Source organism: Alnus glutinosa, chromosome 8, assembly GCF_958979055.1.
Source record: "Alnus glutinosa chromosome 8, dhAlnGlut1.1, whole genome shotgun sequence".
In the NCBI taxonomy this organism is placed as follows: domain Eukaryota; kingdom Viridiplantae; phylum Streptophyta; class Magnoliopsida; order Fagales; family Betulaceae; genus Alnus; species Alnus glutinosa.
The window spans coordinates 22,200,075-22,226,972 of NC_084893.1; the positions used below are offsets into that span (position 1 = coordinate 22,200,075).

At 34.6% G+C, this 26,898-nt stretch overlaps 1 protein-coding gene across 1 annotated transcript; it reads right to left on the reverse strand.

Annotated features, from left to right (window-relative positions):
• Positions 1-1,559: 1,559 nt before the first annotated feature.
• LOC133876220 (probable LRR receptor-like serine/threonine-protein kinase At3g47570) lies at positions 1,560-26,140 on the reverse strand. The gene is made up of 7 exons (XM_062314505.1): positions 25,498-26,140; positions 25,278-25,421; positions 23,631-24,071; positions 22,084-23,586; positions 21,876-21,926; positions 2,092-2,403; positions 1,560-2,029 (listed from the first exon to the last, which is right to left on the reverse strand). The coding sequence occupies exons 1-7, from the start codon at positions 26,138-26,140 to the stop codon at positions 1,560-1,562; spliced, it is 3,564 nt and encodes a 1,187-aa protein (XP_062170489.1).
• Between the last annotated feature and the right edge of the window lie 758 nt (positions 26,141-26,898).

The window sequence follows — 26,898 nt, forward strand, 5'->3', positions numbered from 1 at the left end:
CCTTTTTGCATTAATCCTCTACTCATGTAACTTATCACAACACTGTAACGCCAATCTCATTATGGACGACATACAACTCTCAATAAAAGCATAATCTCTTTCAGTTCTCAACAAATAGGCATCAACAATGTTAGTTGCTAAAAGGGGTAAAGATTCCTCTACTCAACGCTACAAGCTCATTTTCCACCAAACATGTCATCTGTAGGTTTCTTTCTTGTAAAAGTTTTCATCAGCAAAATACCATAACTATACACTTCGCCACTTGTTGAAACAATTCCTCTCGATCCATACTCTACGTGTAACATAACAATTAATCATGAGAACATAATTATATATATTCCAAAGATATAAAGTGCTAAAATCAATATTCTACCAAAAAGCTATAGTTAAACACGCAAGTTCTAGCTGTAGGCTAAAAATATCACTTGGTTCCATATACCCAATAGAAGCGAGGGTCATGGTTCACATCATAGAATCCTCATTGCATAAAAGTTTGACAATTCAAAAATCAGCAACATGTGAGACCATAGCTTTATCTAATAAGATATTGTTGGGCTTCAAATCACAATGAACAATAGGTGTTGAATAACCATAATGAAGGTAGTCTAGTGCTGATGGGACATCGATCATTATATTTAGTCTTTGTAATATACTCAAACAACAGTCTTGAGAATAGAACCGCTTCTGTAGGCTCCCATTAGGTATGTATTCCAATACAAAAGCTTTGAAGCCATTGTTACTACACATTCTGATGATTTTAACATGATTCCGATGACGAATATTGCATAGTACCCCACACTCAGTATTAAAACTTGAGAATAGTACCAAGTTGAAAACTTTTATTGCAACAATCATACCATCTGAAAGGGTCCCTTGGTATACTGATCCAACGCTCCCTTTACCAAGTAAGTTGCTTACATTGAACCTTTTTGTTGCTTGTAAAAGTTCTTGTTGGGAAATTCTTTTCCATGTCGCTAGTTGTAATGAGTTTGTCTCCACCAGAAGTTTTGCATTCCTTTTTTGGTGTCTTGTCCATACTAATACAAGAGCAACTACAAGCATGGTTAACCCAATTGTTGGTAATACCTACTTTAGTATACATGCTGCTGCGGTATTTTTGGGTCGAGAAACACCTTCTTTACATGGGGAAACTTGCAATCACGGAGCACCACAAAGTCCATCATTTGACATAAATGATGCGGCACAGAAGTGTACAAATGGTCTTCCTACAGGAATTTTTCCTTGCAATCTATTGAAAGAAACATTTAGATATTTGAGTTGTGAAAGTGCTTCTAAGGACTTAGGAATCTTTCCGGATAAATTGTTATTGGAAAGATCCAAGAATTCCAAACTTATCAATTCACTAAAAGATTCAAGAATTGAGCCTTCTAATCTATTGTCCGCCAATGAGAGATTAACTATATCTTTGGGGTCTCCAATTGTTGGTGGGATATCACCAGATAATTGATTTCTTTATAACTCTAATACTATCAAAACCTTCAAATTTTCAATCTCTAATGAGAGAGAGCCATTTAGAGAATTTGATGACAAGTCGACCATTAAGATCTCCACAAACTCAAGGGAATAGTAGAAGTTAATTTGTTGAAGTGTAAGTAAAGATATCTTAGAGAAATCAGATTATTTACACATGCAGAAATAGGTCCAAAAAGCTCATTATAACCTAAATACAACTCAACCAAGCTCTCTAAATGACAAAGATCAAATGGTATGAGACCTTCTAGTTTATTATTATCAACTCTCAATGCTTGAAGCTTGTGCAATCTTCCCACAGTAGTTGGAATAGGTCCAAACAATTCATTGAACCGTAGAGACAAAGTCATCAAGTTGCTTAAATTGCCTATATCTCTAGGAATGCTGCCCTTAATATTGCAATGATCTATGTAAAGTTCTTCAAGAGAAGTTGGGAGATTTCCAATGGAATCAAAAAGGATGTTATTCAGTAAATTACTTGACAAATCTAACTGTTTTAGATATGTCAAATTTGACAGAGAAGAGAAAAAGTTGAACTCTGGAGTAGAAGATTCAATGGTCAAATTATTGTTTGCAACATTGAGCCACTCAAGGAATTACCAAGTGCTTTAGGAATTAAGCCTGAGAATGAGTTGTTGCTCAAGTTTAAGAGAGTGAGTTGTAAAGCATTAGAGATAGAGTTGGGAATTGTTCCACTTAGTTGATTTTCCCAAAGAAAAAGTTGCTGAAGATTTGGAAGGAAGAAGCCTACATTTGATGGAAGATGGCCTGAGAAGTTATTGCAAACCATTGAAATTACTTGTACTGTTGAGATGTTAAATATCTCAAATGGAATTGGACCAATAAAGTTGTTGAAAACGATATTAAAGATCTCAATGCTTTGTAGATTTCCAATTTCACTTGGTATTGCACCTGTCACAATATGAACAACCATGCGTTATTATTCAAAAAAAAATAAAAATAAAAATTGTGCTTTAAATGAATCGTGCATACAAGTGAAAAAGTGTAATAAACCAACAAAAACTTCAAATTAAGAGCTAATTAATAAAAAAGGATACATGCAAAATCAATCTATGTGGTTGACTTAGACTATAAATCATTCCTTACGGTTTAAAAAATAATTCAGATGTCCTCGAGGCAAGCCAAAATAACAGTTTAGTCCTTACGGTCAAATTTCATCGAAACACTTGACAAATTCCGTTAGTGTATTACGTCAACACCAATAGAATAATAAAATGTATAGATATATAAAACCTAAAAATTAAAAACTGTTTTTTTTTTTTTAAAAAAAAAAAAAAAAGAAACGAAAAGAAAAAAAGAAAAAAGAAAAAGAAAAAGGGGGTTTGGGGGGGAAGGGGACTGAGACAGGGGTGGCTCTAAGGCTACCCCAGAGCAGGCTGGGAGTGGCTCGCAAGCCACACCTAGCTCATGGACCTAGCCGCACATCCACCTCATAGGCCGAGGTGGTGCGCGAACAACCCCAAAGGTGGCCGAGGTGGCTCGAAGGCCACCCCCTGCTATGGGGTGGCCTACGCATGGCAACTGCTAATATATTGTGTAGTCAACGAGCCCTAATGTGTATTTTCTTTCTCTGGATTTTTATACGTATAAATGCTTAAGTACATATATAGCCTTAAGATCACAATTTCTCTTAAACTAATCAAATACAATATGATGGGTGACTTACAATTTTTTTGGCAATGTATATAATTTTTGCAATTCATATTGGTCATGCAAATATTTTAACCTTCATATCATATCAGAACACTTTTTGGGAAAAAAAAAATCATTTAAAACACATTAAAAAGCATAGCCGTCTTTGTTGATTTTTATTTTCTTTGTTGACTTTTATTTCCGCATCGTTATTGGAATCGTCTTGATTTCGCTACACTGCTTGGTACGTGTTTACAAGCAGACGCATTAAGAAAAGCTCAACTGACATACCCGATCAATCATCGTTCTGTCACTCGGAAGTCAAGAAGAGGGTCATTAAGAACCTAGTACTAAGAACTAACATATTGCAATTCGCAAGAATTTTCTTTCTTTTTTCCAAAGAGTTCCTTAAATCCTTTTGTTTCCTTGTAAGTTGTGGACAAATTATTTTGTACTTTTAATTGACGGGTACCCCAATTTGAGGCAAGAAAAAGTCAATGATGTCATCCATATAATCAATCAAAACATACCTCCAAAGTTGTTGAGGGAAAGGCCTAACGCTCTGAGCATGGTTAAGTTTCTAATTCCTTGAGGTACTCTTCCTATAAATTTTTTATTCGACAAAGATAATATTTGCATTTGTTTGCACTTGAACAAAGTGAGTGGGATAGTACCTACAAAACAATTACCATTTGGAAACAAATACTCAAACTTGCAAGTGACTAAAAACTAAAAGAATACTAAACATACCTCCAAAGATGTTGTTGTCAAGTTATAACTCTGTGAGCATGGTTAAGTCCCCAATTTTCGAAGGTACACTTCCAATGAAATCATTATTCGCCAATGATAAATATTGCAATTGTTTGCACTCGAACAAAGTGAATATGAGTTGGCCAGAAAACTGATTATTAGACATTCCAAGCTCTTGTAAGAAGGGAAGATAATCAAACATATCCATACGTAAAGGACCATAAAGCTTATTAGCTCCTAGGTTAATGACTTGCAATGATTACATGTTGTAAATAATGGACGGCATCAGACCAGAAAGCATGTTGTCTTTAAGATCAATTTCTTGCAAGTTGTATATGTTGAATATTGAGGATGGAATGGAGCCCGAGAGTTGGTTTTGACTAAGATCAATTATTTGCAACAAAGATATATTAGATAGAGATGGAGGAATAGTTCCCGAGAATTTGTTACCATATAGAAACAATCTTTGAAGTTTGGACAACAGCCCCATCCCTAAAGGGATATTTTCGCTTAAGTTATTGCATTCGAAGAATAAATGTTGCAACCGGTAAAGATGAGACAACTCGTTGGGAATAGAGATTTCCCACGTGTGGAGGAATGGTGCCTATAAGATCCATGTAAGAAAGGTTTAATGCAATGACTCGATTATGGCTGGAACCACAAGTGATATCGACCCGATTGCATATAGAGAAGCTGGTGGACCAATTGTTTGTCAAAACATTGTGTTGGTCATAAGAAATTTGAGCCTTTAAGGCATGAAGAACAAATTGATCGATGGTAAAGTTGGGAACAATTACAATAACTAAGCTTGCCATGTAAAATTGCAACATGATCAAAGGTGACACACAAAGGGGGAATAGGAAACAAGTTTTCTCCATGAGGACTGTATGTTGGTCGAGGTAAAGGGGATTAGTGCAAGATAAATATATATATATATATATATAAAAGAAGATCCCACCATCAAAAAAGAAAAAGGCATTTGATCATGATCACAAAATTTCAGGCAATTTCTTCTTTGAAACTTGTGAATGATCCTTGATATATATTCCATGAGCATAATTGATTCCACATGGTTGATACTCTCTGACTAAGTACATTTATAATCGTCATCTATTTATACACACATCGAGTGATAGAGATAGGATTGGGTCTTGTGGATACCTTTCTTAGATTCAATGCGTGTTATCCCTGTAAAGAATGATAACAAAAGGATGACCCTCAAAATCAATGATAGCGCGCGGACAATGCAAATGTTGAACGCAAGTGTGACCTTGACTAACAGAATTGCAATGTGCAAGAATCAAGAAACAGAATGTAGAGAGAAAGAGAGAAGATGAAATGCATGTGGAGAATGAATGATTTCAATTTATATTCTGTGTAAATGATACGAAGAATCCTATCTTTATACAAGTATAAAAACAGAGTAAACTAACTAATTATTAACTATCTTCATTACATCACGTGTCAGTGTAGCTTAACCAATCTAACCACTCTAATTGATTAACTAATCAATCCAGCTGTCTAATTAATAAGTTTAACTTCAACATCTATTTACAGCTGAATCGATCCCTCAGGATGAATGGTAAAGGCTTATAACATTCATCTTGGACAACAACTAACGAAAAGAAGAACAAGAAAGAGGCTTAGTAAGAATGTCAGGGACTTTGTGTTTAGACTGAACATGCAAAGTGCGTATCAATCCTAAGTAATCGTCACATACAATGTGCCAATCGAGTTCTATATGATTGGTGCGCTCGTGAAATACAGAGTTAGCAAAGCTGCGATATGTAGGACAGCTTGACTTTCACTAAAAATCAAAGCAGGCTGAGTATGAGGAAGCTGCAAGTCCTTAAGCAGAGCAAAATGCCAAAGAAGCTCGCAAGTGACAAAGGCCATAGACCTATACTCTGCTTCAACAGATGATATGGAAATTGTGTTTTGTTTATTTTATTTCCAAGAGATCAAGGAATCACCCAAAAAAATCTGTGTTGCATATGGACCATAATCTTATTTTTTTTCTTCTTTTGTTCTTTTGTTTATTTTTTTCACTCATTGGCATCTAAAAAAGACTCAGGAATGTACCCACCAGATTTACTTTTATTCTTTTTCTTTTTTATCATTAAAAGCGTAAAGCACATCTAGGTACAAGAGAAGCCATATAATTAGAATTGGCAAAAAGAATAAGAAAATCATTATAACTAATCACCAAAGGAGAAACAAAGGCAGCTGTCCAAATATATAATGTGTTGAAAAATAAAAACTTAATCTCCTCTAATGTCCTCTCACGGTCCTCAAAACTCCTATCATTAATTTCCCTCTATAGACACCACAACAAGCACGAAGGCACCATCTTCCACACATCAGCATTCTGAGTGTTGCCAACAGTCCACCAACAAAGCACATAAATCGACTACTCATCTAGGCATGGTCCAAAAAACCCAAAAAGACTAAAGAAAACATTCCAAATGGCATAAGCAACCTCACAATAAAGTAGAAAATGGCCCACAGATACCCCATTCCGTTTACATAAACAACACCAATTAACCACAATGACATGCCACTTTCAAAGATTTTTCATGGTAAGGATATTTTCTAGAGCCACCGACCAACCAAAAAAGACCACCATCAATGGAACAATAAGTCCCACATTGTTATAGGTGAAACTGAACTTTATAATAGATTCTAAGAAATCTCTAAATTGATTAGTCATTTTGGATTGATAGTATAGATGTGGCTAGCACTTTTCTGTGAGCCATTACAAGTAGAGACCTCTAGACTTTCTTGACAATCTTATTGTCAAGAATCTTTTTCCCAAGGTTGAAACTAGAATTTACAAAATCATTCAACTAGCATAGAACTCGTCGAACGTCTCATCATCCCTCATTAATTTCTTCAAACTTAGATGTTAACATCTGAAATTTGAAATTCTTCACAGCCTTAGTACCTTCATGGGTAACCTCTATGATTTCTCATGCCTCCTTAGCAATCTCACAAAGAGAAATTCGCTTGAATTCCTCAGGAGACATGACCATGAAAACAGATTTAGGCCTTTCCTATTCCAATTACACTCACTAAGCTCATCTTTGGACCATTGATACAGAGGCATTTCTAGCCGTTTCCAACCTTTCTCAGTGGTCATCTAGACTTGCTCGTCTAAAGATTTATGGGAGACTCTCAGGCAAACTTTCCAGCAAGCATAATTGTACCCATCAAAATAGGGTGGTACCAACAGAGATTGTGAGTGAGCCATTGACAATTGGGGACAAGGATCACACTTAGGAGTTTAATCCAAAATGAGAGAACCTCACTCTGATGCCAATTGAAATGCAAAATTTACACCCCAATGCTCACAACCAACAATTATGCAGCAGAATAAAAAGTTGATATCAAACCACTAAGAAAGCATAAACCAATCATACATCAGCACAACAAATTTTGTTAACAAAATGGAAACCCTTTGAATAATACATCAAAGATAAAACCACTCAAAGATGGCCAAACCCAAGAAAGCAACACTAAGAAGAATTCATAATACAGGCAAAATACACTAAACAACCCTTCTAATGAATTAGATAGACATTTGTACCCAAACAAACACCCCCTTGCCCACTTTCATTCTATTGCAGCAGCTGCAGAATTCAAGTTGTTTTTGATGTAGAACAACTTGTGGTTTGATCACTCCAAGAGAATAAATGTTATTCAGCTTATCTTAAATGTTTCTCTAATCACACAATGAAATTGCTAAGCTTTTAGTGTATAGAATCTCACAATATTAGCCTTACTCATTTCTGCTTAGCTTCTTAAAATAGTGCCTTCATAGTCCTTTCATAAACTTGGAAAAATCAAACAGAAAACCTAAAGTCGGTTTAGGTTTTATGTGGCGTTGTCCGGTCAAGTTAGTGAGATATCCAAACATCCTTAGGGTTTCTTGCCTTATACTACGAGTTTCTTGGACACCATCGAACGCAACTGTAGACCAAAGCTTCTGTCTCTCAAATCGTCCGGACAAGTATGAAGGCCAAAGAAAACGAAACCTTTTGTTTCTTCAAGTTGGACATGAGTGAACAAAACAACAAAAGAAACATTTTATCTAAACAACCGTCCAGACATCAGTAGACGAACCAGCAGACAATGCACACTGCCAGAGCATTTTGTCCGGACACTAGCGGATAAGCCTGCAAACGAAGCTTGATGTACTTGATTTTCTTGAACATTTTTCAACCCAAATCGTAAGTACAAATCTACCCAACCACAAACTACATACACATTTGTTTTGAGCACCGAATATGCCAATTAAAAACCTAACACCTTATTTAGAAGTTGGGCTTGGACCCACAAATTTTTCTGAGCTTATGTTTTCAACCTTTTAGTATTTCAAAACTTGAGGTCGAGTTTTTTCCAACCAAGGGAGAATGATGCTAAAGAAAAAACGCGAAATATTGGTTTATAACGGTTATTAGAATTTAATTTTATGTTTTATTTGATTTCAAGAGTCAATGGTATTGTCTTCGTAATTCAATAAGGAGGTGATTGTCCTAAAGGATTTTAGGAAATTTAATAAATGGGTGTTGCCCTAGATTATGTTAGGTATGTCAGTAAATGGGTATTGGCCTAGGGTTTTGTCTCTTAGTCTATTTAAGTGTCTCGTGTCTCAATGAAGATGGACTTTGATCGAATAAAATTATGAAAAATTAATTCTCTCTTTCGCTTCCTCCCTCTTCTCTCTCTTTCTCTACTCAGCTTCTTGTCTCTTCTCCCTCTTTCTAGCTTCTTCTCTCTTACTAATACATTAGCATTAGTAACACAGTAAGAATGTATTAGATAAAAAATAAGAAGTAGAAAACACTTAAACACGGAATTTTAAAATAGAAAAACTAAGAAAAAATGTAAAAAATCTATGAGTAAAAATTTGTAATTCTTGCCTATGCTTTTAATAGGTCCAACACTCAAGAAACTCCACATAAAATAATAGAGAGAAAACATACCCAGATAGCTTCTATAAATTGGCGTATTATAGGATGGTTTTGTGGAACTGAAGATGAACTAGCCTTGAGCTTTGCAATCTCATCCTGAACAACTTCTTAAAATTGGTTAACTGCATTTCAAGCATTAAATTAACAAATCAGAGAAAATGAATAAAAAAAATTATTTATATAAAGACAAAACATTAGAAGAGGAAAAACTTCGCATTATATAGAGTTCAAGCACCTCTCCTCCAGGCTGGCACCTATCTCCAACAGAATGAATTGCTCATGAAAAATGTGTAGTCTTCATATGTAGCCAACAACTCAACAGCTGCATTTCAAGCTCTTTCACCTACAGCAACATCCAATTACTAATTAATCTTTATTTTTTTAATGATCTTTATTGCCAAGTACCTAGAGTTTCCCATCATCTTCAAATTGCAATTTTCAATCATTTTTAAGTGGAACACCTACCGTCAAGAAGATAAACCCTAAATTAATAATGCGATAACTCCAATAAACCAACCAAAAGGCAGAGAACAAATCAACAAAGGCACCAAGAAAAAGCAGCTATTATACAAGAAAACAAGAGATAATATAATGGCTTCAGTTTTAGTGGGGTTAGTATAGGTTTTTGAGGTTGAGGCCATTTATATGTCAATAACATTTAAATTAATCCTTTTCTTTCAAATCTAGGAATTCTTGGCCAATGCAGGATCCACAGAAGGCTCCACGATATGGGGTTCTCAGCATTGTCAAAAAGAAGGGTTATAAGATTTTTGAACCACGTATCAGTAAGGGAAATGGATTTCTGACGGGGGTCAAACAGCTGTCAGGTGATGGGTACCAAAAAATAAACTGTCCCCCAATCCGACAGACCATGCTACCTAGTCTCTCCACGTCTCCTTGCCAGCCTACTTTTCCCTCTCTTTGCTTCTCCCGCTCTGTGGCCCTGGACCATGTATGGTGGTATTTTTTTTTTTTTTTGACGAGAAAAATTTATTAAAAATGCAAAAGGAGCCCCGAAATATACATAAAGTATACAAAACAAGAGAGGAGAGAGGGAGGAAAAATACCCAAAAAAAAAAAAAAAGGAGAAAATTTTTGGTAAGTGAGGAGAAGATTTTATTAAAAACGCAAAAGGCATTCCAAAATATGCAGAAAGTATACAAAGAGGAAACCAAAACAGGAGAGAGGGGAGAGGGAGAAAAAACACCCAAAAAATCCAAAAAAAGAGAGAACCGAAAGACCCCTACAAAATTAGCCTAAGAACCCAGAGACAAAAACTTCACTTCAAAAGACCTCTTGCCTTGCCCCACCTAGAACCGAAACCCCTGGTAACATAGTTAATTGTGCACTCTAAGTTCTTCACTTTACAATTCCTTTTAAAACTTAGGAGTAGAGACTAGATCGTCTAGACAATTCTCCACATCAATTAGAGCCAGGAGACCCCCAAAGCTTGAAAACATAAGCTAAGATCGATAGTTTATAATTAAACTTTTGTCGGTAATTTAAATTTATTGTTAGATGTTATTTATGGCTCTCCCAATTTGAATATATATAATTATTGTTAGTCAATGTGTATATCTTTGTTAAACATAATTTTTATTTTTATTTTTTTTTGGGAAAAATATAATTTAACCTCCAAAACTACCATATTTTCTCTAGATGGTCTCCTAAACTACCAAGACTTGCACTCTAACCCCCCAAACTACCAAAACCATTGAAAAATGCCTCTTTTGGCGAAATATCCTCATAATACCCTTGTCACGTGTCATTTTTCAATTAAAAAATTAAAAAAAAAAATTCAAAACAAATTAAAATAAAATTTTATTTTTTAAAATCTTTTCTAAAATCTTTTTATAAAATCTTTTTATAAAATCTTTTTTTAAAATCTTTTTATTTGTATGGGAATATTTCGCCCAAAGGAACATTTTTCAAAGGTTTTGGTAGTTTGGGGGGCCAGAGTGCAAGCCTTGGTAGTTTGGGGGGCCATCCAGAAAAATGGTGGTAGTTTAGAGGGCTAAATTGTTTTTTTTTTTTTTTTTTTTTTTTTAGTTGTTAGTCAATATTTAAAAATTTGCAATTTGCCTCCACAAAGTTTCCTGAATTTTCAATTTGCCCCCCTAAAGGCAAAATGACGACGTTTTGGAGTGAGGGTAAAATGGATAAATTTACATAAAAAAAAATTCACGAGATACGCACGTGTTCAAAATTCCGTCTGATTTGAAAGATAAGTCAAATAGAATGGCAACATTGACAATTTTGAAAACTTGGGGGGGCATATTGTAAATTTTTAAACTTTGGTAGTCGAATTTAAAATGTATGACAACTTTAAAGAGTGAATTATATTTAACTCTTAATTTATGGACTATTCCAAAGTTAGTAAGTCTTATTACGTTGATTCTTTTTCCGTTGTCCTTTAATTTTAATCCCCTTTTTGTGTGGAACTTTCTGTTTATGCATTATTTCCAATTCAGCATATTTTCAATAATTCTTGTGTTGTTTTTAGCTTACTCATTCTAATATTTGAAACGGCCAAATTAAAATCTTTCTCTTCCACACACAATTAGAATTCGGCTCCAGAGTTAATGCACTATAAATAATAGGGATAATTGCACCGTTGGTCCCTGTGGTATGCCATAATTATTTTTCACTCCTTATAGTTTAAAAGGTACATGGGAGGTTCTTGTGGTTAGCAATAATTACAAATCGATCCCTACAGTCAAATTTCGTTAAAAATTTTAACAGATTCCGTCAAATGCCACGTCAGTGCCACGTGTCACTGAATGCACATCTTAATAAAATAATATAAATTTATTAAAAAATAAATAAATAAACTTATTTTTTTTAAAAAAAAAAAAAATGGGGCAAGGGGGTGGCCGCGAGCCACCCCCAAAGGCCGCCGGGGGTGGCGCCCAGCCACCCCTTTGCTGGCTTTTTTTTTTTTTTTTTTTTTTTTTGTTTTTTTTTTTTTTTTTTTTTTTTTTAAAAATAATTTTTTTTAATAAATTTATATTTTTTTATTTAGATGGACACGTGTCGCCATCTTATTAGCGACACATGACGCTGACGTGGCATTTGACAGAATCTGTTAAAAATTTTAACGGAATTTGACTGTAAAGATCGATTTGTAATTATCGCTAACCATAATGACCTCTCATGCACTTTTTAAATCATAGGGAGTGAAAAATAATTATGACATACCACGGGATCAACGGTGCAATTATTCCTAAATAATAGTATGCGTAGGTAAGTAGGGATAAAGCATAAAGCAAAGTAGCAAACAGACTCTCTCCTCTCCAATACGAAGACCTTTTTTATAGCATGCGTTCTTTTGGCTTCCATATTCTTTCTTCCTTCCGACATAAATGTTTATGTACCAACGCGGTGAGACTTTTAATATCTATTTAAAAAAAATTCAAAATTTAATGTGAGTGGTAAAATGGTAATTATCTAATCCAAAGAGGTCAATCGAACATTAGCTCGTATCATAATTGATCAAACTATTGCATCAAGATGATTCTTCAATCCAAAGAGCTTGGTCGATCATTTAATCTTATCATGACCAATCAGACTAGTGTACCGTGATGATAAAAAATTTAAGAGTTTGAAATACCCTTCAATGGTATCATGATTGATCGAACTAGTGCACTGAGATGATAAAAAATTCAAGAGTTCGATAGACTCATCAATGGTATTACGATTGATCATTCAATTGTACCCTACACGATGGATCAAACTAATGCATTAAGATCAATTAGACGTTCAAACCAACCTTAAATCATGTTAAATTTGATTGATCCTTTGATCTTGTCTTTTTCTTTAATGGGAGGATGCTCAAGAAATTACCACAGTCAATAATCTTGTAGAGTGAAGCATGCAAACATGTCATGTTTGCAAAGTGTAGTTGGAGAAGCCATCAATTAGTTATGACTTGGGTAATTTCAGCATTGAGCACGCGGTAAGGATGAAGTTGGAGTCGGTGGAGATATGGAAAATGCTCAACATTCCGTAACTTACATGTTTGTACTTGGAATTTGTGGGAAAGAAGAAGAAGATACAATTATTATTATTATATATATTTTGACAACCCGAGTCATTAATAGTGTGTTTGTTTTGAATAATATTTAAAATAATATTCAACTTTTTTTAAAAAATAAATTATATTTTATTCAACTTTTTGAAAAAATTTTAAATTTTTTCAAATTTTATCTCACAAAGTCAAACCTCGTAATTCATGCAATAAATTTAAATAATATTCAGATTCAACACCCAAGTCATAACATACACAACTATATATATTTTCATTTAGCAAGATTTTACCTGGTTAAGGACGCCGTGCACAGAGTTGTAGAAAGTAGAATAGCCGGCCATGATCATGAAGACTTTCCAAGTCAACGTCGTCAATGCTGATGTCTAATCTTTCACGGTCGAGTTTAAGAAATTTGGTGTACGTGAGATTAACGACTTAATTTGACAAGGTTGTCATGACAAAATTTCTGGAAATTTCTCGGCAATTCTTCTTTGAAACTTGTGATTTATCCATGATATCAATCGCTAATTGCTTTTCTTTTCTTTTTTTCTTTTCTTTTCTTTTTCTTTTTTTTTTTTAAAAAACAAAAGAAAGAAAAAAAAAAACTCGACACTTGACACAGCATGCAACAATTAATCGAGCCATGTAGTTTCCATGTAATTTAATTTAGTCATTCTTGCAATTCTTTCTTCTTCTTTTTCTCTTTTTTCTTATCCGTTCATCCAATGCTTAATGCTTAATTTTATTATGTGCAAAAGAATTCATTTCGCCAGAAAAAAATTGCTCCAACAGTTGCCGGTTTATTCCACTTAAATATTTTCGAGTAATTTTACAAATACATTAAGTATTTATCAAGTATCCATAAAAAAATGAGGTGGTATTTAAAATCACCATTAGACATGTGATTGATCAAATGATAAATTCGATCAAATAGTAATTTTAAAAGCCATTTTATTTTTTTATTGACACTTAAATGTATTATTAGACTTACTCAATATTTCCATGATTAGCATTCTGAAAAAATAAGTAATTCTAATAATACATTAAGAATGCGTTTAGGATTGCGATTTCATAGACAATGGGTGCGATTTTAAACCAAATCGCAAAACATAAATCGTTTGGAAATTGCGTTTTTAAAAATTGCGATTTGAAAACGCAAAAAATCTGCTTTTTCAAATCTCAGGTAAGATGGTGCCTTTTTGAAAACGCGAAATTTTAAAGGCTAATTTACGATTTTAAAGGCTAAACTGCGATTTTGCCAAACGCTTAACTGCGTTTTTAAAAATCATTTTTTTCAAATCGCAAATTTTAAAATCGTTATTTTAAATCGTACTTTTTGAAATTGAAAACTCAAACGGACTCTAAGTGTTTATTATGTGTCTATCAAAAAAATGAGATGGCTTCTAAAAAGGCCCCGACTGCTGCACTTGTTGTGCAGTTGTTGTAAAAGTAGCATTTCCCCTTTTAAAATCAGTACCGTTTGATTAAAATGTGTTGAACTTTCTTTTCATGCATTATTTCCAATTCAGCATATTTTCATTAATTCTTGTGTTGTTTTTAGCTTACTCGTTCTATTATTTTAAACGGTCAAATTAGAATCTCTCTCTTTCACACACACCCAGAATTCGTCTCCAGAGTTAATCCACTATAAATAATAGTTGGTGTAGGTAAGTGGGGATAAAGCATAAAGCAAACAGTGTCCACTCTCCTCTCCAATATGAAGACCTTTTTTATAGCATGCATTCTTTTGGCTTCCATATTCTTTCTTCCTTCCGACATAAATGCTCGAGAATTATCTGGTTCCAGCGGCGGTGAGACTACGAATTCCGTTGTGTTCTTATTTTCAACATTCATTAGCTTTACATGTGCATGTGTCTTCTTTACATACACGATGAAACTCTGCTTCATTATTATTATTATTATTATTATTTTATTTTTTTTTTTTCTAATTGAATAAAAAAAATGTTACTAGGGTGGATTTTCATGATCTTTTCCGTTCTTAATCTTAATGCAAGAATAATAAGAGATTCAGTGGGAATGCTTCGTGCGTCTACTTAATTATTATTAATTTGGTCATTCATTTCAGCAATATTTTAACTTTTTGCAATCTTGGTTGATTATATATATATTATTGATCGTACTAGAATCAACTAATTAATATGATATGATTGAAAATTTTCGGCTAGTAATCTAATACGTTATATATATCTTAAATAGCAATAATACTTCGGAAAACTGAGCAAGAGGGTGCAGGATTAGTCATATCAATAACAAATTTTATGATATTCGATCAATAAGGTGAGAAATGTTAAAAGAAAATTTAAACAGAAAAGACTAATTAACCAGTACCAGGTATGAGTATGATTTTGGATTTATCATGTAGAGATCAAATATTTTATAGGCGTAGCAGAGCCGATTAGGATCCTCTACAATTTCAAAGAAACTTTAGATTATCAATTTATGTGAATTTTAGCCGTTTTTTACATCGAATGGCGAAAAAAGTACTACATATTTAAGATATGACATATTATCGAGGCAACAAAAACAAAAAAAAAAATTCTAAAAAGCTTTTTCTTCACTTTTGAAGAGACGTTTTTTCTTTACTAAACCAAAACACAGTTTTTTTCTCAAAGCTTGTATACGACATAAAGTATAAGAACCTGATAAAAATATACTCAATTTTCATTGTTTACATGTCACATTTTTAATATGTAACACTTTTCATGTCGTTCAATGCATGAAACGACCTAAATTTACATAATTTGAAAATTTATAATTTTAAAAAAATTGTAGGGAATGAAGCTGCCGTGGTTTTAGGCCAGCCTGGATATAGGGTAGCGCCTCCAATAACTGAGAGATGTGCTCCTCCTTACAACGGCCAGAGTCATTGCGGCCCATGAAAAAGAAACGTGTGGCTTCAATAATGAATTTGTTGAACAGATGATAGTATTAAGTAGCTTATCGTAGTGAAGAGGAAGGGCGAAGAATAAATTGGTTCTGTGTCACTCATGGCTTGGGGAAATTGCAGTACTTTTGTTGTATGTGTTGTATAACTATGTATTTTTCCTTCTCTGCTGTGTAAAAGAGAAATGATCCATTTCATTTCTAGCTTGGTTCTTCTCCCGTCTTTTCAATTTTTAAAATTATCATTGAATTTGTAGGGTTTATATGAGTCCTACCTATGGACCCTATTGATTCAATGGTAATTTTGAAAAATGAGAGGATGAGAGAAAGACGCTGTAAAACTATGTACTAGATGTCATTTTCGTAAAATAATTAAGCGAGCAGATGAAAGTCAATTTATTTGTATGTGATGGATTGCAACTTTTTTTTAAAAGTTTAAACTAATAGAAATAAGTAAATTTAATCACTTAATCAATACTTTAATACTATGAGCATCGTATATAGTTCTACAGCCAGATTTACCTAATAATATGCTAATACATATTAAAATGAGATAGAGGTTTAGGGGTTACATTTTCTTGAGGAAGAAGGCTCAAAACAAAATCACATTTTCTCTTTAAAACCTCTCTTTCTCCTCTATGGGCTGCTGGTGTTAAAAAAAGGGGGGGGGGGGGGGAGAAGAAGGCGAAAATGGCATTATTTTAGGATAAAGATAGCTTTTTATGGGCTTTTGCAAGAGGGGGCTAAACACAAAATGTTCTCAGACAGGCTCAAACGTTCGAGAGGAAACTCAAACGTTCGAAATAAAAACAACTCGATCATTCGAGAGGAGGCTGAACATTCAGAAACAAGACAACTTCATTATTTAAGAGGAAACTCGAGCGTTTGGGGAAAAGACAACTCGACTGTTCGAGATGAAACTAAAATGTTCAAAAATAAAGAAATTTAAAGTGTCAAAGGTTTTAAGTAAATCTAATTTATAGCATTTTATTGGAATCCTTTATATATATATATATAAAATAAGGATTTATAAATCGTGATTATTAAATAAATAAATAAATGTATTTATTCTCGGAGTATTACAAATATCCACCTATGTCATTGTGATAACCCCACAATCGCATATATCTTAATATTGCAGGTGATGAGAGTGCTGATAAGGATCTAGTCGCCTCATACTTGAACTTAATTCTATGATTGAAGTAATGGGATGCCGCATGTATTTTGGTTAGCAGAAAATTCTAGAAATTCTAATGTCTTTTAAGATCTTTTGTGAATCTTAAAAACATGGTGTAGTTGTGTTGTGTTTATAGGTTAATATTCAAAATTTTATGTGAGTGGTAAATTGGTAATTATTTAATTCAAAGAGTTCAATCAATCATTAGCTCGTATCATGATTGATCGAACTATTGCACCGAGATGATTCTTCAATCCAAAGAGTTTGGTCGATCCTCTGATTTTATCACGATTGATCAGACTATTGCACCGAGATGATAAAAAATCCAAAAGTTCGATAGACACTTCAATGGGATCACGATCGATCAGACTAATGCACTATGATCAATTAGACATTCAATCGAACCTTAAATCGTGTCAAGCTCGATTGATCCTTCGATCTTGTCCTTTCCTTTAATGGGAGGATGCTCAAGATGGAAATTACCACAATCAATAGTCAAGTAGAGTGAAGCAAAACATGACATGTCTGCAAAGTGTGTTTGGAGAAGTCATCAATTCGTTATGACTTGGGTAATTTAAGTATTGAGCACCCGGTAAGGATGAAGTTTGAGTCAGTGGAGATGAAAATGCTCAACATTCCGTAACTTCATGGTTTACTTGGAATTTGTGAGAAAGAACAAGAAGATAAATATAAAAGAAGATCCCACCATCAAAAAAGAGAAAGGAAAAAGAATTGGGAACCCGAGTCACTAACATGTAAAACCATATATATTTTCATCTAGCAAAACTTTTACCGAGTTCAAGTGAGCTTAAGGACGCCGTGCACAGACTTGTAGAAAGTAGAATAGCCATGATGAAGACTTCCCAAGTCAATGTCAATGCTGATGTCCAATCTTTCATGGTCGACATTAAGAAAACTGGTGTACGTGAAAATAACAACTTTGACAAGGTTGTCATGACAAAATTTCAGGCAATTTCTTCTTTGAAACTTGTGAGTGATCCTTGAATAATTATTAATCGCTAATTACCATTTTTTAAGAAAAAAAAAAAACTCTCGACACTTGACAGCAACAATTAATCGAGCCATGTAATTTCCATGTAGTTTAATTTAGTCATTCATGCAATCCTTAATGCTTCAAGTTCATTTCACTAGAAAAAATATTGCTTGAATAGTTGCCAGTTTATTCCACGTAAATATTTTCATGAGCATGCTGAAAAAATCACCTCTTCTATATATTGTTCCTTCTCTTCCGACTAAACCACGGAACCATCAATTCTATGGTGCTCCCTAAAGTCACTAATAAGACAGCACCAAGCAAGTTGCATTGCTCAACTTCTTGCTATGCCATTAATATCTTTTGGCACTTGCAATTCTTGGACCTCAACTAGTTGGATCGATGCATGTGGAAAAATTGCCAATGAAGTAATGTCCTTCCAGAAACGTCACGGTTCAAGCATTAATCTTGGGGACTGATGCATGCACTGTGGATGCATGTGGTGCAAATTTGAGCCGAGTAAGCTTATTTGGATTTCAACTTAATATCAAGGCCTATCCTAGGGTCATCAAGCAAACACACACACAATGGATCGATGCATGTGGAAAAATTGCCAATGAAGTAATGTCCTTCCAGAAACGTCACGGTTCAAGCATCAAGCAAACTTTCAGCCTAATATCTAGGCCTATCCTTGGGTCATCAAGCACGAACGCACACGCACGTGCGTGCGCGCGCACACACACACACCGAGTGGCCAGGGCCGGCTCGATATATTTGGGGTCCTTAGGCGAGAAGTTTAAAATTACAATCACCACTCCCCAACCCCACAACAAAAAAAAAAAAAAAGAAAGAAAGAAGAAGAAAAAAGAGGAAAAACATGGCTATTCAACAGCCATGCGTTGATTGCGTTCCCCATCAATAATCAAAAGGATGACAAAAAAAATACAAAAGGAAAAGGTGTGGCTGCATGCTGCCTAGCATGCTCTCATGAGAACATAAAATCTTGTGGAAGAAAGGTCTAGAAGACCTCTAAATATCAAAAAAGAAATCGAAAGTAAATTGCAGATCTAACCTTGGGCATGAGAGATTGCCGTAGGAGGGGCAAAGATGAGGCGAGAGGTGGCTACGGCGATCTTGGATTCATGGGCTTCTTATCATATGGCTGCTCGAGGAAATCATAGAGCATTTCAAAGAGTAGTTTTGGTAATTTGCTGGAGAGATTGTTCAAGTAGGATTTGTGTCTTTTTTCTTTCAAGAAAAAAAAGTTCATATTTGTGGTTTTTGGGCCTTTTTATTGGCCAACTTTGTGTTCTGACTATTGATTTTTTGTGGGAGTGAGAATCTTCCAAAATAGAGATAATTAATGACTGTTTATTTTAGTATTAATTGTTGTGTTTTTTGCATCTGAATTTTTTTATGGAAGTTTAAGAGTCTCTTAATTAAAGAAGAGATAAATAGGGGACAAAATAGATAATGAATTTTTTTTCCCTCCTTTCCTCATCAGACTATAATTGGGCCTTGAGAAGTGTAATTTTTGGGGCCTTTTTCTACTGGGGGGAATGTAACTTTTGGGGCCTTCTTTCTTGGGGGCTTTAGGCGACTGCCTAATTCGCCTAAGGGAAGAGCCGGCACTACAAGTGGCAGAGATAGGATTGGGTCTTGTGGATACCTTTCTCAGATTCAATGCCATGTTATCCCCGTAAAAAATGATAACAAAAGGATGAGCCTCAAATTCAATGATAGTGGACAATACAAATGTTGAACGCAAGCGTGACCTTGACTAACAGAATTGCAATGTGCAAGAATCAAGAATCAGAAAGTAGAGAGAAAGATAGAAGATGAAATGCATGTGGAGAACGAATGATTTCAATTAATATTTTGTGTAAATGATACGAAGAATCCTATCTTTATACAAGTATAAAAACAGAGTAAAGTAACTAATTAACTATCTTTATTACATCACGTGTCACGTGTCGGTAACTAACTGTCTAACTAATAAGTTTAACTTCAACACCTATTTACAACTGAATCTATCCCTCAAGATGAATGGTATATATAGGTTTATAACATTCATCTTGGACAAAAACTAATGAAAACAAGAACTTAATTAGCAAACTTTTCCATTTTGCGTATGCATTTTCCTACTCGTCTCAATAAGTCTTGCAAGGATGCTTTACCAATAATTATTTTTTTTTTTGCTTAATTATAACATTATGAATTAGTTGTAAGATAAAAATATAGTTCATTACATATAAGTATATCAATGAATAGGTGGAACATAAGACCCTTGCCCGTCACTTAGGCCTACCATGTATGAGGTTGTAAGCATGACCGAAGGGAGAATGGTTGTTCCAGACATGATCCTAGAACTAAGCACCTAGACTGAAGATATGAGGTTTAAGGCCATGATAGGACCCCCATACGTCGACAAAGGCTTCGAGTGAAAGCCAGATTCTCCAACAGCACATTTTCTCGGGTAGTATGGCGCAACTCCTTTTGGCCCTTGGATTCTACGGCTCTTAATTTCTCTAATATATATGGTAGAATGGGTTGAGTTGTTTATCTCCCCAACATCTCTAGGGATCCTTATAACTGATCACCACATGTTACAAATATTTGAAGCTGTGTCGTGTGATCTTCTTTGGCATTACCGAAATAAAGCCTTTCATGATGCTCTCTCCTTTGATGTTGTTCAAGTCTCTCAACATATCAACAAGATTTCTATGGAGCACTTCATTGCTTGGAATCGAGTCCCGGCCAACTCCAGTGGAACGGTGGCTACCTCCTACAAGTCTTGGTTACAAAATCAATTTTGACATAGTAACCCGGGATACTTTTTCAACACAAGCAGTGACTTGTTGAAATCACAAGGGTCATATTATTAGTATGATCTCCCAAATTAGTTCTCCTTGTTTGCCAAATTATGGCGAAGCCTTAGCTGTGTGTCTAGCTATTTCTTTTGCTACTTCTCTTAATCTTGAGAAAGTTATCATTGAGGGTAACACTCAAGTGGTTATTCTATCTTTGCAACATCCCAAGAATCCTCCAGATTGGCGCATCTCATCTGTTATTTACGATATCATTGACTCTCTTCCAATCTTCATCTCCTAGAGTGTTAGAAGAGTCAATAGAAATGCAAACCTTTGTGTCCACTCAGTGGCACATTGGGTCACAACCAAATCTTTTTCTGGCCGCATTCCCACTACTCCTCCCCCTCCCTCAGTTTCTATTGTAAGTGGGAAAGACCCACCTCCTATTACATTATTAATGTAACTTGCTTTATGGTTTATTTCTGCATTAAGCCTATTAGCTGTTTGTTTCTTGTTCAATGTACTTTAAAAAAAAAAAAATTACAATCCCACAATTGCTTTCATTTGTGTCCCGATACCAAAAATAGTGATTTTTTTACCTTCAACACTTTGAGACTAACGTAGAATACCCATTGGCTGCTAACTATAGATGATAACTACAATCATTAACTGTACTAGTTATAAACAAATCAATGACTATAAAAAAATATCTTTAGTGGAGTCTTAAAAATATAATATTATTTCAAAAGCACGTACAAACTTGAAAGAGCTATAAACAAACTTGATGTTCTCATATTAGCTTCCATCAATATCTTGTAGAAAATTCAATTTGATCTTGTTGAGTGTGATTAAAATCCTTTTTGCATTAATCCTCTGCTCATGTAACTCATCACAACACTGCAACGCCAATCTCATTATGGATGACATACAATTCTCCATAGAAGCATAATCTTTTTCAGTTCTCAACAAATAGGCATCAACAACGTTAGTTACTGAAAAGGGTAAAGATTCCTCTACCCAACGCTTCAAGCTCATTTCTCCACCAAACATGTCATCAGTAGTTTCTTTCTTGTGAAAGTTTCCATAAGCAAAATACCATAACTATACACATCGCCACTTGTTGAAACAATTCCTTCCAATCCATACTCTACGTGTAACATAACAATTAATCATGAGAACATAATTATATATTCCAAAGATATAAAGTGTTAAAATCAATATTCTACCAAAAAACTATAGTTATTTGTGTATAAATGAGTATAATGATAAACATGCAAGTTTTAGTTGTAGGCTAAAAATATCACCTGGTGCCATATACCCAATAGTAGCAAGAGTCATGGTTTGCATCATAGAATCTTTGTCACCTAACAGTTTGACAATTCCAAAATCAGCAACATGTGAGACCATATCTTCATCTAATAAGATATTGCTAGGCTTCAGATCACAATGAACAATAGGTGTTGAATAACCATAATGAAGGTATTCTAGTGCTGATGCGACATCAATCATTATATTTAGTCTTTGTAAGATACTCAAACAACAGTCTTGAGAATACAACCACTTTTGTAGGCTCCCATTAGGCATGTATTCCAATACAAAAGCTTTGAAGTCATTGTTACTACACGTGCTGATGATTTTAATAAGATTCCGATGACGAATGTTGCGTAGTACCCCACACTCAGTTTCAAAACTTTTGAATGCCCCTTCTACTACCAAGTTGAAAACTTTTATTGCAACAATCATACCATCTGAAAGGGTCCCTTGGTATACTAATCCAAAGCTCCCTTTACCAAGTAAGTTGCTTGCATTGAACCCTTTTGTTGCTTGAAAAAGTTCTTGTTGGGAAATTATTTTCCATGTCGCTAGTTGTGGTGAGTTTGTCTCCACCAGAAGTTTTGCATTCCTTTTTTGGCGTCTTGTCCATTCTAATACAAAAGCAACTACAAGCATTGTTAACCCAATTGTTGGTAATACATACTTTAGTATAGATGCTACTGCGGTATTTTTGGGTCGAGAAGCACCTTCTTTACATGGGGGAACTTGCAATCGAGGAGCACCACAAAGTCCATCATTTGACATAAATGATGCAGCAAAGAAGTATACAAATGGTCCTCCTACAGGAATTTTTCCTTCCAGTCTATTTGAAGAGACATTTAGATACTTGAGTTGTGAAAGTCCTTCTAAGGACTTAGGAATCTCTCCAGATAAATTGTTAATGGAAAGATCCAAGAATTCCAAACTTATCAATTTACTAAAAGATTCAGGAATTGAGCCTTCTAATCTATTGTCCGCCAATGAAAGATTAACTAAATCGTTGAGGTCACCAATTGTTGTTGGGATATCACCAGATAGTTGATTTCTTGATAACTCCAATTCCATCAACACCTTCAAATTTCTAATCTCTAATGAGAGAGAGCCATTTAGAGAATTTGATGACAAGTCGACCTTTAAGATATAAGAGAGGCTCCACAAACTCAAGGGAATCTCAGATGTTAATTCGTTGAAGTGTAAATAAAGATATCTTAGAAAAGTTAGATTATTTACACATGTAGGAATAGGTCCAGAAAGCTCATTATGACCTAAATTCAACTCAAACAAGCTCTCTAAATGACAAAGATCAAATGGGATGAGACCTTCTAGTCTATTATTATCAACTCTCAATCCTTGAAGCTTGTGCAATTTTCCCACAGTAGTTGGAATAGGTCCAGTCAATTCATTAAACTGTAGAGACAAAGTCATCAAGTTGCTTAAATTGCCTATATCTCTTGGAATGTTGCCCTTAATATTGCAATGATCTATGTAAAGTTCTTCATTCCAATGGAATCAGAAAGGATGTTATTCAGTAGATTACCTGACAACTGTAACTGTTTTAGATATGTCAAATTTGACAAAGAAGAGAAAAAGTTGAACTCTGGAGTAGAAGATTCAATGGTCAAATTATTGTTTGCTACGCCAAGCCCTGTAAGGAACCTTAAATTACCAAGTGCTTTAGGAATTAAGCCTGAAAATGAGTTGTCACTCAAATCTAACAGAGTGAGTTGTGAAGCATTAGAGATAGAGCTAGGAATTGCTCCACTTAGTTGATTTTCCCAAAGAATAAGTTGCTGGAGATTTGGAAGGAAGAGGCCTACATTTGATGGAAGATGGCCTGAGAAGTTATTGCAAACCACTGAAATTACTTGTACTGTTGAGATGTTAAATATCTCAAATGGAATTGGACCAATAAAGTTGTTGAAACTGACATCAAAGAGCTTAATGCTTTGAAGATTTCCAATTTCACTTGGTATTGCACCTGTCACAATATGAACAACCATGCGTTACTATTCAAAAAAAAAATGCTTTAAATGAATCGTGCATACAAGTGAACAAGTGTAATAAACTAACAAAAACTTCAAATTAAGAGCTAATTAATAAATAGCAATAAATACAAAATCAGTCCATGTGGTTGGTTTAAACTATAAATCGTTCATTGCGGTATAAAAAATAATTCAGAGGTCCTCGGGGTAGGCTAAAATAACAATTCAGTCTTTGTAGTCAAATTTCGTTGAAACACTTGACGGATTTCGTTAGTGTACTACGTTAGCACCAACAGAATGATGACATGTGTCACTCTTAATTAAAAAAAATGTAAAATATATAAATATATAAAACCTTAAAATTAAAAACTTATTTAAAAAAAAATAAAAGAAAAAAAAAAAAAAAAGGTTGGGGGATGGGGGTGGCTCGAAGCCTACCCTAGAGCAAGCTAGGCGTGGCTCACAAGCCACACCTAGCTCATGGGCCTAGCCGAGCATCCACCTCATAGGCCAGGGTGGCTCAACGGCCACCCCCTGCTCTGGGGTGGCCTGTGCATGGCAACTAGTAATATATTGTGTATTCAATGAGCCATAATGTATATTTTATTTCTCTGGTTTTTCATACGTGTGAATCCTTAAGTACATATACAGACTTAAGATCACAATTTCTCTTAAACTAATCAAATATCAAATACAGTATGATGAGAGTGACTTACAACTTTTTTTGGCGACGTATATAATTTTTGCAACTCATATTGATCATGCAAATATTTCTACCTTCATGGCTTCATATCATATCAGGATACTTTATGAAAAAAAAAAATTAAAACACATAAAAAAACATAGCCGTCTTTTGTTGATTTTTATTTCCACATCTTTATTGGAATCATCTTGATTTTGCTACACTGCTTCGTACGTGTTTACAAGCAGACACATTAAGAAAAGCTCGACCGACATACCAGATCGATCACCAATCTGTCACTCGGAAGTTAGGAAGAGGGTCATTAAGAACCTAGTAGCAATAACCAATAGATTGCAATTCACAAGAATTTTCTTTCTTTCTTTTTTCCCCAAAGTTCCTTAAATCCGTTTGTTTCCTTATAAGTTGTGGACAAATTATTTTGTACTTTTAATTGAAGGGAACCCTAATTTGAGGCAAGAAAAAGTCAATGATGTCATCCATAAAATCAATCAAAACATACCTCCAAAGTTGTTGTGAGAAAGGCCTAACGCTATGAGCATGGTTAAGTTTTTAATTCCTTGAGGTACTCTTTCCGTAAATTTATTATTCCACAAAGATAAAATTTGCAGTTGTTTGCACTTGAACAAAGTGGGTGGAATAGTACCTACAAAACAGTAACCATTTGGAAACAAATACTCAAACTTGCAAGTGACTAAAAACTAAAAGAATACTAATCATACCTCCAAAGACGTTGTTGTAAAGGTATAAATCTCTGAGCATGGTTAAGTCCCCAATTTCCAAAGGTACACTTCCACTTAAATTATTATTCGCTAATGATAAATATTGCAGTTGTTTGCACTTGAACAAAGTGTGTGGAATAGTACCATAAAGCTTATTAGCTTCTAGGTGAATGACTTGCAATGATGAAATGTTGGAAATAATGGACGGAATCAGACCAGAAAGCATGTTGTCATAGAGATAAATATGTTTCAAGCTGTATATGTTGAAGATTGAGGATGGAATGGAGCCCGAAAGTTGGTTATGACTAAGATCAATTATTTTCAACCGGTAGAGATGAGACAACTCGTTTGGAATAGAGCCATGAAAACTGTTGTTTTCAATGTTTAGACTAGAAAGAAATGAAAGGTTTCCCAAATGTGGAGGAATGGTGCCTACAAGATCCATGTAAGAAAGGTTTAATGCGATGACTCGATGATGGTTGGAACCACAAGTGATACCGACCCAGTTGCAAATAGAGAAGTTGGTGGACCAGTTGTTTGTCAAAACATTGTAAGGGTCATAAGAAATTTGAGCTTTTAAGGCAAGAAGAGCAGATTGATCGATGGTAAGGTTGGGAACAGTTGCAATAACTAAGCTTGCCATGTAAAATTGCCACATGATCAGAGGTGACACACAAAGGGGGAATAAGAAACAAGTTTTCTCCATGAGGACTGTATGTTGGTCGAGGTAAAGGGGATTAGTGCGAGTTCAAGTGAGACTATACATACATATATATAAAAGAAGATCCCACCATCAAAAAAGAGAAAGGAAAAAGAATTGAGAACCCGAGTCACTAACATGTACAACCATATTTTCTTCGTCTAGCAAGACTTTACCTGGCTTAAGGACGCCGTGCACAGAGTTGTAGAAAGTAGAATAGTCATGATGAAGACATTCCAAGTCAATGTCAATGCTGATGTCCAATCGTTCATGGTCGACATTAAGAAAATTGGTGTAAGTGAGAATAACGACTTTGACAAGGTTGTCATGAGTTGACAGCAACGATTGATAGACGGGAAATGCACATCTCAAAAAAAAAATTTCAAAATTTGATTCTCATGTCATAATCTCATTAAATTTATTATTTTTAAAAAATGTGTCACAATCTTATGAAATTGTGATACATTATTTAAAAATAAAATTTTTTTAAAAAAAAATTTAAAAAGTCTAGCATTTCTCTTAATTAACACTTAACGGCAATGATTAATCGAGCCATGTAATTTCCATATAATCTAATTTAGTCATTCATGCAATGCTTTTTTTTCCCCCCTCTTTTTTCTATTCCATTCATCCGATGCTTAATGCTTCAAGTTCATTTCACAAGAAAAAAATTGCTCGAACAGTTGCCGGTTTATACCATG